At 44.2% G+C, this 16,287-nt stretch overlaps 1 protein-coding gene across 3 annotated transcripts in view; it reads left to right on the forward strand.

Moving 5' to 3' along the window:
- Positions 1–16,287, forward strand: part of Chchd6 (coiled-coil-helix-coiled-coil-helix domain containing 6) — a 225,450-nt gene that overhangs the window by 119,277 nt on the left and 89,886 nt on the right. For 2 of the 3 annotated variants that reach the window (XR_004771040.1, XM_027428847.2), the window contains exon 5: positions 10,892–10,975. Coding sequence is in view for 2 of the 3 variants with exons in the window: in XM_027428847.2 (XP_027284648.1) it covers positions 10,892–10,975 (84 nt within the window). In the remaining variant the exon portion in view is untranslated. Of the gene's footprint in view, positions 1–10,891; positions 11,003–16,287 lie in introns of all 3 variants that reach the window. The other variant, XM_027428846.2, reaches the window with a different exon arrangement.

Here is a 16,287-nt window from a genome sequence, read left to right on the forward strand (position 1 = left end):
ATTTTGTCTTATTGACCATGTTCTTTGCTTTACAGAAGCTTCTCAGTTTTAGGAGGTCCCATTTATTAATTGTTGCTCTCTGTGTCTGTGCTACTGGTGTTTTATTTTGGAAGTGGTCTCCTGTACCTATGTGTTCAAATATATTTCTCATTTTTCTCTTCTATGAGGTTTGGTGTGGATGGATTTATATTGAAGTCTTTAATCCATTTGGGCTTAATTTTTGTGCATAGTGATAGATATGGATCTGTTTGCATTCTTCTACATGTTGAGAGCCAGTTATACCAGCACCATTTGTTGAATATATTTTCTTTATTTCATTTTATATTTTTAGCTTTTTTGTCAAAAATTAGGTGTGGGTTGATATCAGGGTCTTTGATTTGATTCCATTGGTCCACCTGTCTGTTTTTATGCCAATACCAAGCTGTTTGCATTACTATAGCTCTGCAGTAGAGCTTGAAGTCAGGGATGGTAATGCCCCCAGATGATCCTGTATTGTACAGGATTGTTTTGACTATCCTGGACTTCTTTGTTTTGCCATATGAAGTTGAGTACTGTTCTTTCAAGGTATGTGAAGAATTGTGCTGGGATTTTGATGGGGATTGCATTGAATCTGTAGATTACTTTTGGTAGGATTGCCATTTTTACTATGTTGATCCTACCTATCCAAGAGCATGAGAGATCTTTCCATTTTCTGATATCTTCTTTTAATTTCTTTCTTTAAAGACTCAAAGTTCCTGTCATATAGGTCTTTCACTTGTTTGGTTAGAGTTACCCCAAGATATTTTATGTTATTTGTGGCTATGTAAAGGATGATGTTTCTCTGATTTCCTTCTCAGCCCATTTGTCATCTAAATATAGGAGGGCTACTGTTCTCCCCCTCCTTTTTTTTTTTCTTTTTTTTTTTTTTGAGTTAATCTTGTATCCTGCTACATCACTGAAGGTGTTTATCAGTTGTAGGAGTTCTCTAGTAGAATTTTTGGAGTCACTTAGGTAAACCATCATATCATCAGCAAATAGCAAGAATTTGACTTCTTTTCCAATTTGTATCCCTTTGCTCTCCTTTTGTTGTCTTTTTGCTGTAGCTAGAACTTTGAGTACTATGTTGAATAAATATAGAGAGAGTGGGCAGCCTTGTCCTGTTCCTGATTTCAGTGAGATTGCTTTGAGTTTCTCTTCATTTACTACTGATGTTGGCTGTTGGGTTACTGTATATTGACTTTATTATGTTTAGGTATGTTCCTTGTATCCCTTTTCTCTTTAAGACCTTTATCATGAAGGGGTGTTTAATTTTGTTGAAGGCTTTTTCAGCATCTAGTGAGATGATCATGTGGTTTGTTTTTTTTTTTCCTTTGACTTATTTATATGGTGGATTATATTGAGGGATTTTCATATGTTGAACCATCCCTGCATCTCTGGGATGAGTCCTACTTGATCATGGTGGATAATTTTTCTGATGTGTTCTTGAATTCGATTTGCCAGTATTTTATTGTGTATTTTTGCATCAATGTTTTTATAGGTGAATTGAGGCCATTTATATTAATGGATATTAATGACCACTGATGGCTATCTCTTTTTATTTTTGTTTTTTGTTGGTGGTGATTGCATTGTGTGTTCAGTTCCCTTCTTTGGGATTTGCTGATGTAAACTCATCTATTTCCTGTGTTCTTTTGGACATAGGTGATTTCCTAGGGTTCCTTTTCTTGTTGGACATAGGTGATTTTCCTTCTTGTACTTTCTGTAGGGATGGGTTTGTGGATAGGAATTGTTTAAATTTGGTTTTATTGTAGAATATCTTGTTTTCTCTATTGAAAGCTTTGCTGGGTAAAGTAGTCTTGGCTGGCATCCATGGTCCTTAGTGTCTGCATAATATCTGAGCAGGACTTTCTGGCTTTCATTGATTCCATTAGGAAATCAGGTGTAATTCTGATAGGTCTGCCTTTATATGTTACCTGGCCTTTCTCTTTTGCAGCTCTTAATATTCTTTCTTTATTCTGTATGTTTAGTGTTTTGATTATTATGTGACAAGGGGACTTTTTTTTTTTTTTTGGTCTAGTCTATTTGGTGTTCTGTTAGCCTCTTATATTTTCAAAGCCATGTCCTTCTTTAGGTTGGTAAAGTTTTCTATAATTTTGTTGAATATATTTTCTGTGCCTTTGAGTTGGCCTTCTTTTCTTTTTTCCTTTTTTCTTTTTTGAGTTTCTTTTTTGAGTTGGACTTCTTTTCCTTCTTATATCCCTATTATTCTTAGGTTAGGTCTTTTCATGATGTCCCAGATTTCTTGCATGTTTTATGTTCAGTATTTGTTGGATTTAAAATTTTCTTTGGCCGATTAATATATTTCCTCTATTGTGTCTTCAATACCTGAAATTCTTTCTTCCATGTCTCTTGTATTCTGTTTTTTAAACTTGCATTTGTGGTTCTTGATTGTTTACCTGGATATTCCATTTTCAGAATTCCCTTGGTTTATGCTTTCTTTATTGCTTCTATTTCAGATTTCATGTCTTGAATTATTTCCTTCACTTGTGATTGCTTTTTTCTTGATTTTCTTTAAAGGATTCATTGATATCTTCCAAGTTTTTGTTTGTCTTTTCCTCCATTTCTTTATGGGAATTTTCATTTCCTCTTTAAGTGCCTCAATCATCCTCATAAAGTTCATTTTTTAGGTTGTTTTCTTCTGCTTCATCTGTGTTGGATGTTCAGGTCTTGCTGTTGTAGCACCACTAATTTCTAGTAGTGCCATATTGTTGAGTGTGTTTTTACCTTGTTGTCTATGCATCACTTCTTCTAATCCATATAGGTGGAGCTTATGCTTCAGGGGTTCTCTCTTTCTCCAATTGGTATAGTTGGGGGCTGTGGCTCTGTTGACTGCTCCTTCATGCACAAGTAGAGCAGAGTGTCTGGTGAAGCTCCTCCTGGTGGAAGTGGGCCTGATGCTCACTTGGTCACTCCTTGAGGTGCATGTGGGGCTACATGTAGCTCTGGTGGATGCTCCTCCCTTTGGAGATGTAGGTGGGGCTGAGGGTCCAGTGGTCGATATCTACAACTGAGAAATGGCAGTGGATGCTGTCTGGGACACAGGTACTCTTTCCCAGAGGAAACTGCTGCTGTCATTTCACCTGGTGATCATTACTGGCTCCTAGGCCTGGGCTTGAGGCTGGGACCTCCCTCTGACACTGCTCTCAGGTCTGGGGCTTGTGGCTTCCTTGACATTGCTCTCGCCTGAAGCTCGAACCTCCCTCTGATGCTGCTGCTCCAGTCTTGAAGTTCAGGCTTGCCTCTGACTCTGCTCCTGGGTCTGAGCTCCTCTGAGATTTTAAGTTTTTGAAATTTTGCTTTCCTGCTTTCTTTCACTTTGCCTTTTCTTCAGATATTTTCTTTATTGGAATATATTTTAATATCTTGAATTATTTTTATTACTTCATTCAACTATTTATTTTCAAGGTCTTCATTCTCATATTTATTTGTATCCTCTTTGAGTTCCTAGATTATGTTTATTGTTATTTTGAAATCATTATTTTCTACACCATCTAAATCACTTTTCTCGGGAACATTATTATGGGCGTGCTAAGTTTTGCAAAGTGTCTATTGTCTTGGTTATTGATGTTGTTTGTGTTTTTGTGATGGGGATTCAGTGTCTAGAGTTAGTTTGCTTGTTTTTCTTGGTACAGACATTGCATCTCCTTTGTGTTTGGATCTGTTTGCTGTTGCCCCAATTTGTCAGGTTATATATCAGATGAGTGGGATTTAGGGTTCAGTCTTGGGGAAACTCATAGTTGATGTTCAAATGGAGTATAAGAAGTAGTCTTCACTCAGCTAGTGCTATGTGGAGCTTCAAATCCCAAAAGCAGACCTTCTGTAGAGTTAGAAGATCCTCACAGCCAATCCTCAGAATTCTGCAGAAGGTGTGGAAGACTTTTCCTTGGGTGACTGGGGTTGTTGGAGTTGCATTGGGAGTCTGTGGTTCCCATCTGGAAAGAAGAGATGACAGGAGGGATGAGCAGGTTCTCAGATAGGTGGCAGGAATGCAATGAATTGGTGATGGGAGTCTGGGGTGTCTTCATGGAACGGAGGGGTGGCAGCAGGAGGAGTGGGCCTCTCTTTGTTTGGTTTGAATAGAGACTTGTTTCTAGGTTCACGATACTATCCTAGGCTTTCTCTGTCCTGTGTTCAGTAACTTCTGATTTTATATCACACTATCTGCTTGTCAGTACAAGTGGTGGACTAAGGCCCTCTACCAATCCACTTTCAAAGAAGCAATGAAAACAGCAACAGAAAATTGTTAGAGTTTACTTTTTCACATTTCCTTAAACAGGGTCTATGTAGTCCTAGCTAGCCTAGAACATACTATGTACGTTCTAGATCATGATGATCTGCCTGCCTCTGCCTCCTGAGTGCAAATGATGGAATTAAAGGTGTGTACCACCACACCTGGCACTTGTCACAATTTGACCATTAACTCAATATAGGAACATTTATATAAGAAAATAGGAGACTTCAGTCAGAACTACAAAGCATTGGCCATTTTAACTGACCCTATTCCATATCTCCCTCTTCAAAGCTCCATGATAGTCTTAAAACCAGTAGCTCATAGGTCGCATGCCAGCTTGCAGGGGCACTGGAGGGGCAGGAAAAGGCTGGAGCTCTTGTTGGTGTTGTTCCTGCCTGCCGTTTCTCTGAAAGATCCTACTTAAAAAGCTCATCTTCATTTGACCTGACTCAGTCTCTCATTGCAAACCTTTTCCCAGACATTTTGTCTAAAAGCAACCCTAGATATTTGTTGAAAACATGGCTGCCTCTAGGTGGTGATTTAAGATAACAACCTGGTGCCAAAAAGTCTAGAAAGAAAAGCAAAGACTTGGAAATTCTACTGTAGGTTCCTGGAAAATTAGATCAAGTGTCAATATAGACAGTGTGTGAGATCCCAGAGACCCACACCTTGATACTTGTTAATCATGCTACCAGAAACTGAAGTCAAATTTCAAAGGAAACAAGAAGGAGGCCAAGTGTGAGGAGTCCTCATTAAGATTAGCAGTGGATTGTACCAATTGGAGGCTATTTTTCATCACTGTAAAAATTCTTTGTCTCTTCATACACATCTGCCCTTCATCTACTAGATCCGTGCATGTCAGCACACGCATTGATTCTGATGTCTGAACTGTCTGTGATCTGTTTCTATTGTTTTATTTCTTGGTGGTGGTAGTGCATTCATTCTCATTTGCTCTAGCTCTGTGTTGTGCATATTTTAGGTTTTTGATTGAATATTAAACCTTTTGTGTAAAGAGTGGCATACACTACAGTATTTATTTCCATCCAGTGAAGGTTTGGTGGTGTTCTGTATGACTATTTGTATGAGGTGTCTGGGTCTCTTGGAAGTATCTTGGAAGTGTCTGGGTCTACTTGGTTTTTCTTTTATCCAAAGTGATCATTTCCCCCAAAGGATGAGATTAATCAATTTAAATTTCATATTTAAATTGCTATTGCTAAATATCATTTTACAAAATTAAGGGGCTTCAGTCAGTGAGTGGTGTTTGTATTGTTGCATCAGGAATCTGGCCCAGTGGGTGCTTCAGCCGCCAGGCTTCTCAGTGCTGATGTCCAGTTATGTTCCATGGCTCTATTGGCAGCTGAAGGCCTCACTGGAGAAGGATCCTTGCGTGTTCCCATCTGGCTACTGGAAGCAGGTGAGGGTTGCAGGCCTCAGCCTCTCACTGGCTGCTGATTGTACCCCCATCCTCCCTGCCCTCAGTACATTAGCATGTGAGTGTCTCTTTAGGGATGCTCATAACACAGAGTCTCATGGGTGTGAGGGAGTGAGCAAGAAGGACAGGGAGCAGGAAAACCAAACAAATCTCACAAGTGACATCACACCTTGTTTGTCATTTTCTGTAGATTAACATTGTCTCCAAGTCCAACCCACACTTAGGGAAGGGGATCACACAAGGCTTGACTGTGGAAATGGAGGAGAGTTTTGGCCTTTTGGAGGTTGTCTACCATGTATTTCCTGTGACAGCTCATTTAATTTTTCTGTGATTTTTTTCAGTGTTTTCTACTTACTGTTGCCTGCCCACCTTCTTCCAACCTTTGTCTCTCTCCTTTCCTCCATATCCTGCCCCATATCTTCACTTCACTTTGCCCCCTACTGCCCTCTTGCCTGCCTTCTACTCTTAGGGATCCCTACTCTTTGCCTCTGCTGTTCTTTCTGTGCTGGTCCTCTGTGGTAGCCATTGTACCCGTGCTGGACAGTTTCCAGCTTCCCCTGCAGGCCTATGTGTTATCCCCACCTGCTGCCTCTGGCTGGTAACTCTGTTCTGTGCCCACTTTGTCATTTCCCTTTACTGCCTTATGCTTGGGTTTTATCTTATCACATTGCAGTTTTTATTTTGAAGACTTGAGTATTTATATGCTTTGAGGTTTGCCTATTTCATGCTCATAATTTCTTTTTTGATAACCTCCATGGAAGGCCTCACTATCCTTGGGGAGTGGGTGAGGGGCATGGAAAGATGGGAGGGAGAGGGAATGGGAGGCTTGATGTGTAAAATAACATTGTTTCTAAATAAAAATGATTAAAAAAAATGAGAAATCATTCATTTGTCTTTGAGGCAACTTACACATGTATATTAAACTATTTTATCAGTGGGAGATTTTTATTTTTTCTTTCTATTAATTTTTATTTAAATTAAAATCAATATTATTTTACACACCAATCCTAGTTTCCTCTCCCTGTCCTCCCATCCTACCCCCCATCTACTCCTCAGGGAACATGAGGCCTCCCATGGGGGATCATCAAAGTCTGTCACATCATTTGGGGCAGGACCTAGGCCCTCCCCAGTTATCTAGGCTGAGATTATCCCTCCATAGGGAATGGGCTTCAAAAGCCCATTTGTACACTAGGGATAAATACTGGTTCCACTGCCAGAGGCCCTGTAGACTACCCAAGTGTCCCAATTGACCCCTACGTTCAGGGAGCCTGGTTCAGTCTTATGTGGTTCCCCAGCTGTCAGACTGGGGTCTGTGAGCTCTCTCAATGGGAGATTTTAATACTCTGCCTATTTGATGAGAAGCCAGTTTTATTTTTTAAATGATACTTTTGTTCTGTTTAGGAGGATAAAAGTCTTTGTCTTTTAGAATAGGACATTGAAGTCTACACAGATGAAGTTACTTGCTGGGACACTTGACAGGTGTTTGTGCACGCTTATATGTGTTTGAGCATATGTGTGTGCACTCCTGTCTTAGTTCTTGGTTGTAGAAGCATAGTGATGTCATCTGACTTTTTAGTACATCATTTTGTCTTGTGCTTGAAGTTTTCATAATAAAAAACATTTCATTCTTGCAACATTGTCCCATGACATTAGTTTGATCTAGGGTGAATCTGTCTTGGTTACTGGTTTTGCCAGTATGTTTCCTTACCTAAATGAATCTAGATTCACATTTGTCTGGCTGTTTTCTTTCCCTGCTCACCTTCAGTGTGGCCTTTGTACACTGATGACATTTTTCTAACTGTCTGTACCTACCAGGTCAGGCCCAGTTCTTCCTTCTATCTACATAGCTGTGATGATACACGGCAGAGGCCTCAGGTGCTGGGCTTGTTGTCCTGGGTTGGGTCTGGGGCCTCCTGTTTAGGCTGAGCAAAGAGAAAACCATGTGCGAGAGGGGTCTATGGAAATTTGTATTGCCTCCTGTTTGCTTCAGGGTTCACCCTCAGCTCCAGATGTCCAGCTTCATCCCTGCCCCTCGGAGGAGGGTGGGGTTTATTTTTATCCTTCAAGATTGGAAGGTCTGGGCTGCTCTGACCTGCTCCAGCCCCAGCCCAGCAGGCCTGTGGCTCCCACTCCGCCTACTTCTTTGTGTGTCCCTTCTGTGTTGGCTCTTTAATCCTAGTTTTGAACCTGACTGTGTCTTTTCAGGCATGCGTTCTCTCTGCTGTGATGTGTGTAGCAGCGGTGCATCAAAGTATGAGCTACCAGTGTAGTGTTGATGGAAGGAGGTCCTCGACTAATCCACTGAAGATCCCTCCACTCCTGCTCAAAGCCTCCTTCCACTGTGCACATCATCATAATGCTGATATTTGCCCTGTGTTTTTGAAGCAACATACTTGGTTTGATTTAGTATTTGTTTTCCCAGAAGACTTGGTTGGGAATTTCTTTAGACAAAATAGCAGCCTGCTAGCTCGTCGGTTATTGGGTCATAGTCAGATCAGACTCTGAAACTGACTATCTACACACATACTTGCTTTCCCCACCAGTTCCATGAACACATCTGATACAGCTGAGGCTCCCTTTCAGGAATGCTCAGTCATAATAGACACTTGGGAGCAGCTTAGTTCCTGGGACCATGATGGCTACTCCAGTGTCACCTGGAGAGATGTCTCTTTCCAGGGAGCCTGCTGACTGTAAGCCTTGTAGTGGAGCTGCTATTGTCTAATGCACTCTTCACTCACCAAGATCAAATGTTAGGGTGCCTGCTGTGGGCTCTCTTCTGCATTGCCTCCTGTCTATTATTGCTTGTGGAGATTTCACGGGTAACTAGAGTAGGCAAGCACTGCATGGCAGGGGCATCATGAAGTGCACAAACCACAGAGCTTCCAGTCAATAGGCTGCCCTTACTCTTCTCTCTCTGCTTGCCCATTACATCCTTACCTGACCCAGCTTTTGTCTTTTCATGCAGACTTCAGTCCATCTCAGCCTCTAGCCTGGGCAGTGAGTCTGATCATGAAGACTCTCTGCCTTGAGCTTTACTGCTGCAGCTGTTTGCTGATGTGTGACCTAGTGGCTGCTGGCTGAGTGTTCCAGGAGCCTCTGCCCAGAGACAAACTCACAGTATGTCATTTGGAGGGTGGGTACATGCCTGGATGAGCCTCCTTGTCCTTCCTGCCCCACTAGACCCTAAGGAATGGCAGCTGAAGAGTCTCATGATAGTTTTGCCTTCAGATGTCATACTTCTGCTTGACTGGAGCTACAGGTCAGAAAATGGCAGGTCCAAGCCCTGCAAGATATTCCCATACTGACTGCTTAATTGTATCAGATGCGCTTCTCCTGTGATTGCACCAGAGATAATTCACAGTTGATGCTGGGCTGCTGAGAGGCCCCACACAGATTAGCCATGCTTGTGTGCCTGGGGCACAGCCTCATCCTCTCTTCATCATGCTTTGAAAGGTCCTGTGAGAAATCCCTGGCATTCAGTCCACTGCCTATGTTTAGCTTTGCTGGAGTATTGGCATTCCAGAGGCATTCCAGGAGCCTTCTTGAAAGATCTTGTGAGAAATCCCTGCATGTAGTCCCTTGTCTGTGTTTAGCTTTGCTGGGGCATTGGCATTCCAGAGCCTTCTTGGGAGTTTTAGATTCTTCAGCCTCTGGTGAGCCAAGTTGTTTCTTTGCTCCACTTGACAGGTAAGGGGAAATACATGAGAAGGGTAGTTTGCCCAAGACTAGAGAGGCCGCTGGCCTGGCATTGCCTGCCTGTGTCTTAGCCCTTTCCTTGCGCCCTTCAGCATGTGCATGCTCACACTGGTATGCAGGTAGCACACTGCTGCTTAGTTTCTGCTGTTCTGGGAGATTCTAGGCCAGCAGGAATATGACTGCCAAGGAGATGGGCTTTTAGGATCATTGTCTCTTTTCTTCCCTTGTATTTTTGAGACTCGTCTACTTAAAATAAAAGCTCAGGACTTGGAAATTGTGTGGATTCAGGTTCATAGTGGACTTCAATCATTGATAAGCTTGTGCTCTTGGGGATTGTGAGGGTGAGTGCCACTAGGAGCCAGGTGCAGTGCTTGGGCACACAGCCCTCATATGGGTAGATAGCAGTTAGGAGAGATAATCCCTCTTCCAGGTACCCCAGACTGTCCCAAGCTTTCGGGTCCCTGATGGCTGTATCTGTGTTGGGAAGACAAAGGCAATGGGACTTGGCCCCTAATAGGCTGAAGATGTGGGTATTCTGGTTAGCGGCACATGCTCCCAGCTGCACCAATGCTGTGAACCTTCATAGAGGCCTTGTTCTGACCCTGCTCATCTCTGTTGGGGTTCCTTCAGCCTTCAGCCAGTTTTGTAGGTGTAGGGAGCAGAAGACACTTCTGTTTGTTTTAGCCATTGTACCAGAGAGACGTTCTGTACAAGCAAGGAAGTTGTTCAGCGTTATATTGCTACTTAAGGATAGAACTGGGCTGCACCCCAAGGCTGCTAGCTCCTGGCTGTTCACTCTGACTAGCTGAACCAACACCCTTAACATGACTGAATGAGGGAGGCTCTGTTAAGCTGGCTTCAAAGGACTCACTCACACACACCTCTTAGCCACCTAGGGGATATATCCCCTCCTCTTTAGAACTCTGCCTCTCTTTCTGTACACATGGACCCCTGCCATGATAGCTTAGCATATGGGGTTTAGCATGGTGTACCATCAAATATCAGGACTCTAAAAACAGTGCCAGGCTTTGCTCTTTCCAGACTGATGTTGGAGGCAGCTTGGTGCTTTAGCCAGACCCAAGTCCATCTCTGGTCTGCATGGCTGTGAGCTGTTGAATACTTACTTGGCCCCTCTATTGTGTTTCCTATCCTGAGGATCCACTGTGACTCTTGACGCTAATTAACTTATTGCACTCTACCTCCCTCTTAGGCATTGGAAGGAGCCTAGAAATGCCCAAGAAGCATGTAGAACAGGACTTGGCAGATAGTAAGCATTCAGTAAACGTTAGTGATTATCATCTGTAAAATGGTTGTGCTAATTACCCACCTTGAAGGGCTGTTGTGAAAATTGAGCATAACACATGTGCATGACCTGCCACAGCATAGGCTCTCTGTGCATTGCCTCTGATCTTCTCACTGAGCATTGTTGTGAGCAGAAATGTCAGTCTCCCTCTCCCTGTTGCCAGCTAACACAGGCTTTGTTCTCCTCCAACTAGGCCAGGGAACTGGAGAAGAGAGAGGCCGAGCTCAACCGCCGTGACACCTTCTACAAGGAGCAGCAGGGGCGCATCCAGGAGAAGGTAAGGCTCAGGCCTCGTTTCCTCCAGGTAGGTCCCAAAGGAAGCTGACCAGAGCCCACCACCACCATGGTGGGGGAAGAACAGCAGGCTCCATGCCTGCCTACCCCAACACCGTTCACCCTGTGGACGTGCCCATCCTCCTGCCTCCGCAGGAGCACCACAATCACAGTCTTTCAACAAGTTGCAATCACAGACATAATTGCTTTTTAATTGGCCATTTTCTGTGAATGTGGTTGGCTCTGCTACAATCCAGTTTTAGAAAAATAATTCACTTTCACCACAGGGCGGTGCTGAGACCCAATACACCTTTTTCACTTGAGTTAAGCCGCATTGGGTAAAAATAATAATAACATGAAGCCTTGCTGTACAAATGCATTAAAGTTGTATCATCGATTTTCTCCTGGGACTTGGGAAGATCAAAGTGCTCTGCTGCTGCACGCTTGCTGCTGTTCTGAGGATGAGCCCAGAAATGCAGGAGAGTCATAGGCATTTCTACCTGTTTAAATGTTGTCAGTGCATGCTTGAAAATTTATTTGGTGAAGTGCTTACTTTGGAGGGTTTAATTTGTTGATTATGACAGATTTTTACAAAGAAAGGGTTTATAACATGGGAGAAGATGGTTGGGAGTTTTTTGGTTTTTTTTTTTTTTTTTTTTTTTTTTTTTGGATTCTCCCTCATGCCAAGCATTCTGAGCCACTAGCTATTGTGGGCAAGTCTTCTCCTGTCATTTTTCAGGGTTTGGAGCTTTGGAAGTGACAGTTTGCTTGAGGGGTCCTGCTTTCCATGGGGGTTTTCTCCTGCAGCATGCCACAGCAAAGCCTGGCAGAAGTGTAGGTTCTGGATTTCCAGGTAATGGGGACAAGAGGGCGGTGGCTCCCTGCTTCACAGCCACCTGCTTGCCCACTTCTGCCAGGTATGTAGAGGAAAGCCAGCATTGAGGATAGAGCCCTGACAGTGACACCCTGCAGTCCTAAGCACGTGCCTGGGCAGTGCCAAGAGGCCTTTAAGAAGCCAGCATTCTCAAAGCAGCCTGTGCACAGGTTTGACTGTAGCTTGCCATGTTAAGAATTGTGATTTGAGATTACAAAAAAGAATTAAAAAAAAAAAAATCCACCAGCCATGGCTCTAATTATCACAGTCGCCCATATGTTCTCAGGCATGGAGATATTCTTTCTGCTTGTGTGTGCAGTACTCTGTTTCCTGCTGTTCTCTCTCCATCTCTGTTTGGGCTTGGCTACTCGGAGCGTGTGCCCATGCTTCTGTAGGGTGGAAGGAAATGGTCTTATAGCAGTTTCCTCCACTAAAATCTGTTTTCCTAACATCACTCTTCTCTTCCACCTGCACTCCAGTTTTCTCCATGAGACCAGTCTTCTGCTTTGCCAAGGGAGAGGCAGTTCTCCCTCTAAGCTCTTCCATATCCCCCCTTCCTCCCTGCTGCTGGTAAAGCAGAGTCCAGCTCCTTACACACAGAGATGGGCCATTTTGAAAGGGGAGAATTTTACCTGCTTGTGAATAGTTCCTCACTTTCAGGAGGTGTCAAAGCATGCTCTCCTTTCTGCTAGTGCTTTGCTGGCAATAATAGAAAGGAAGACACCCCACATCCTAGCAAATGGAGAGCATGCTGGAGGAAGCAGGGTTGTGGGGAGCCCACAACAGACAGAAGAGGCCAAAGAGTGAGGCTTAGCTGCAGTAGTTCTGAAAAAGGTTTCCAATCTTTCCAGTGGATAATGTTACTCTGGTAATGGCTGGGAAATGAAAATACATTCCCTGACAATCTCTATCAGCTGCTGCTTTCCCTCAGTTTGACTTCTGTTTGCTGAGCACTCTTAGACCCATTTGCAGCTCCCACGTCTTCCAGCCATCATACACCTTCCCTCCCCTCTCTCAATATCCCTTCCTTGTTTCTTTCTCTCTTTTATTTCCTTTTCTGTTTCCTTTAAGTGTAGATACTGACAGCACAGCCTGATCTAGGAGGGAGTGACACAGACATGGACAGTGGAACCCTGTCTGGGGAAGGTGGGATAGTATGGAGAGTGGACTCCTTTCCAGGAAGAGATGGGCAGGGTGCAGGGCAAGGCAAGAGTGAGGTGGAGTGGTGGAGGCCCCAGACTAGAATTCTGCCATCTGCCACCTGTCACCTATGGGGTCAGTCCCAGGGTTCCATGTGGATCTCCCTTGGACAAAATGACAGACAGGGAAGGAAAACCTGCACCATCCAGTCTCCCAGTCCAGGAAAAGGAGACTTTGTGGTGCTTTTGTACCACCATGTTTGTTCTGCCATGGTAGTATCTTAGTGTGGAAGTGGAGGCTGTTGTACTTTTCAAACTTTCTGAATAGTTATTCCCTGTGCCCACATGGAAAGGTATAAGTGTAGAGAGTTGAATTTTGTCAGGGAAAAAAGTCAACTGTTGAGTGCATGAGCCAATGGAAGGTTCTCATGCACCTGAGGGAGAACTATAGGCATGCTCTTCACAGGGGACAGTAGTGGAGCTGAGCTGGTATAGCCTGGATGTCTGATGGGCTAGCGTGGCCTCTACTGTGCTGCAATTACCATTCCTCCCTGTGTCTCCATTTGCTCATCCTTAAGATGGAGTCATCTGTGCTGCCTGTAAAGATGGAGTGGAGACTAATGTGGGCAGTACCTGTGGAAGTGTTGCCCTGGGCCAAGTGCCCAGGGAATGCTGGTTATGCCCTGTAGCCAGTGACATGGGGTCCTGAATGGTGTCATAGTGAGTTCTTCAGTTTGGGATTAGTGCATGAGCATGAGTACATGATTGCTGTGAGCTTGACCTAGGCATGCTGGTGTGCGTTTCATTCCTGATGGTGATCTCGTCCCATCTCCTGTTCTCTGGGATGGAGAAGTCTCCTCTCTGGGCTTCATAAGGCTTTTTATGAATGCCTGCCAGGAGCCCCACAGACCGGGCATTGTGCAAGAGGCTGGGGCCAATTGCTGTTCACACTAGCACTTCTCACACAGCAAGAACATTTTTTGTTGTGTGAGGATACACACATCAGGAAGGTGAAACCCTCAGCCGTCTTCAGAGTTGTGCTTATGGAACTTCTTGCCATCTTTGTTGCCCTCCCACTGAACATGCACTCAGCTGGTTTTGTTTTGTTTTGTTTTGTTTTGTTTTGTTTTTGTTTTTGTTTTGTTTTGTGACTTCTGGGAGATGAATGAACGAATTGGGGCAGGGTCCCCACACTGCCTGGAATTGGCTCTCAGGACTGGAGTGACTTGTGTCTCTTCTCTCTTCAACCAGTGAGTTTTGTTTTCTTCTGGCAAGAATGCTTGTGAAATGCCTGAAGTGCCTTGAAAGCCCATAGAGCCGACTGCTTTTGCTGGCAAAGCCCCATTGGCTGTGGCTAGCCATAGCTTCCCATGGAACTAGGAAAGGGGGCAAGTCTGGGAAAGGGGGCAAGTGCACTTTAAGGTCCCACAGACATCATCTAGTTTTACCTTGGTCATGGAACAACAACCTTGAACTGAGTGTGGTGTTTATATCCTCTGATCTCAGTTTTCTTATGCTTGAAGTGGGGTGGGGTGGTAATCTGCCCGTTATTTTATCATGAGTGATTATTTTTGTGAAGCAAATAACAAAAATGCATACTGATATAAGTAATAAGTTTTCTTTAATATTACTTCCACTCTTTCCTTCTTTTTAATTTTCAATACATAACTGTTAATTCCACATCAATTCATGTTGGCCAACTTCCAGGAGGAGAGATGGTTCATACAGGTATGGCTCAGTTTCATGGAGGCCTCAGGTATAGAGGGTAGGTGGTGACTCCACCTTGTGGAGTCCTCTGGGGGAGAGACAAATGATGCCCATGTTCTGGCTTCTAGGCCACAAAGACCTCCCAGTTCTGTAAGACCTCATCTTACCTTTCCCAGACTCAGCAGCTGCACAGAGGAGAAAGCTTGCAGGCTAACTTCCAAGACTGAATTTGGGGGAAAAAAACTCAGAAATGTTTGTGTTCCTCCTGGACTTAGCCTCTTCTCATCTTCCCCATGTGCACATCCTGCTTGCCTGTTCCTATGGTCAGTCCTTTCTCCCTGCTTTCTCTAAAGCCTGCCTGACCCAGGCACAAGTATCGTGTCTCTTGGGATACTCACTTGCTAGTGAGCATGTACACACCTAGGAGCCATGGGTGAAAGTATTGTGCCCTCAGCAGAAGGGGCAACACAGGAGAGGTGAGGACAACTGAATTCTCAGACGCTGCTGTCTGTAGGACTACATTGGCACAGCCACTTCAGAAAAACTGAGGTCCAGTCCTATTAGAACTAGACATTCCCAGTGACCCAGAAGATTCTCAGAAGAAACCATAGGGCATTCCTAACCTTAGTGCTCAGGATAGCCTCAGACCAGAATCATGGAGTCCGTTCATCTATCCAGTGAGGACTGAGTATGAGCAGCCTACAGCTGCAGGCAGCGATGGTGATGGAAGCGAAAGAGGCCAGGTGTTGAAGAGAAATGCGTGATCTAAACTACATAAAATTCAGAAGCATCAAAGGACATCTGTGGGTTACAAAGTTGAACAGGAGGAGAAGCCCTACTGGAAGAGGAAGCATGGGTTGGCTAAGAGTTACTCTTTGACCTGGGAAGGATTCACCTGTCAGTATGTTAGATGTTAGAAACAAGGAGATGCCACTGTGGAGGGCAGGCCACCAGGGAGTGCCTGGTGTTCTCTGCTGCCCTGTTCCCTCTCCGGGGGCCCTCCCAGGGATTCTAGCACACAACACAGCACATACCATGCTGACTAGTACTTGCTGGTGTCTGTGGCTTTTGCCCTTCTTCCTATAAAAGTTGTTGAGCACAGCCCTGACCATTCAAAAGGGTGATTCATCATTGTGGACCAGAAATGCAGTCTCTGGCATATAATAGGTGCTCAGTATGTATTTTCCAGAAAAAAGAGAGGAAAGTGTGTGCACATAACAAGAAACAAATGCATTCAGGTTTCTGGAGAGGAAGAAGGGGAGCTTTGCCAAGAAGGCTGCTTAGTGGAAGCAGCGTTTGGAGAATGACCAAGATGCCCATGGCAGCCTGAAGGGTGGGCCAAGGAGCATCTGGGACGTCTGAGTGGAGGCCGCAGCCTCAACAGAGGTGCCCCACACAGAGGCCATGTAATTGAGACTGGCGTGTGATTTTGAGGGACGTGGCTAAAACATGTGGCCCTAAATAGTTTTAAGGCTGCAAGGACTGAAAGCTGGAGAGAAATCTGAGCTTGAAAGCCCAGGAGAATAATGGTGCCATTTAGGGAGAGAAAGTCATGTGAGCCATCGCTCTTAGGGAAGGTGGTGAATTTAATTCTAG

The sequence above is a fragment of the Cricetulus griseus genome, chromosome 8, assembly GCF_003668045.3.
Source record: "Cricetulus griseus strain 17A/GY chromosome 8, alternate assembly CriGri-PICRH-1.0, whole genome shotgun sequence".
NCBI lineage: Eukaryota > Metazoa > Chordata > Mammalia > Rodentia > Cricetidae > Cricetulus > Cricetulus griseus.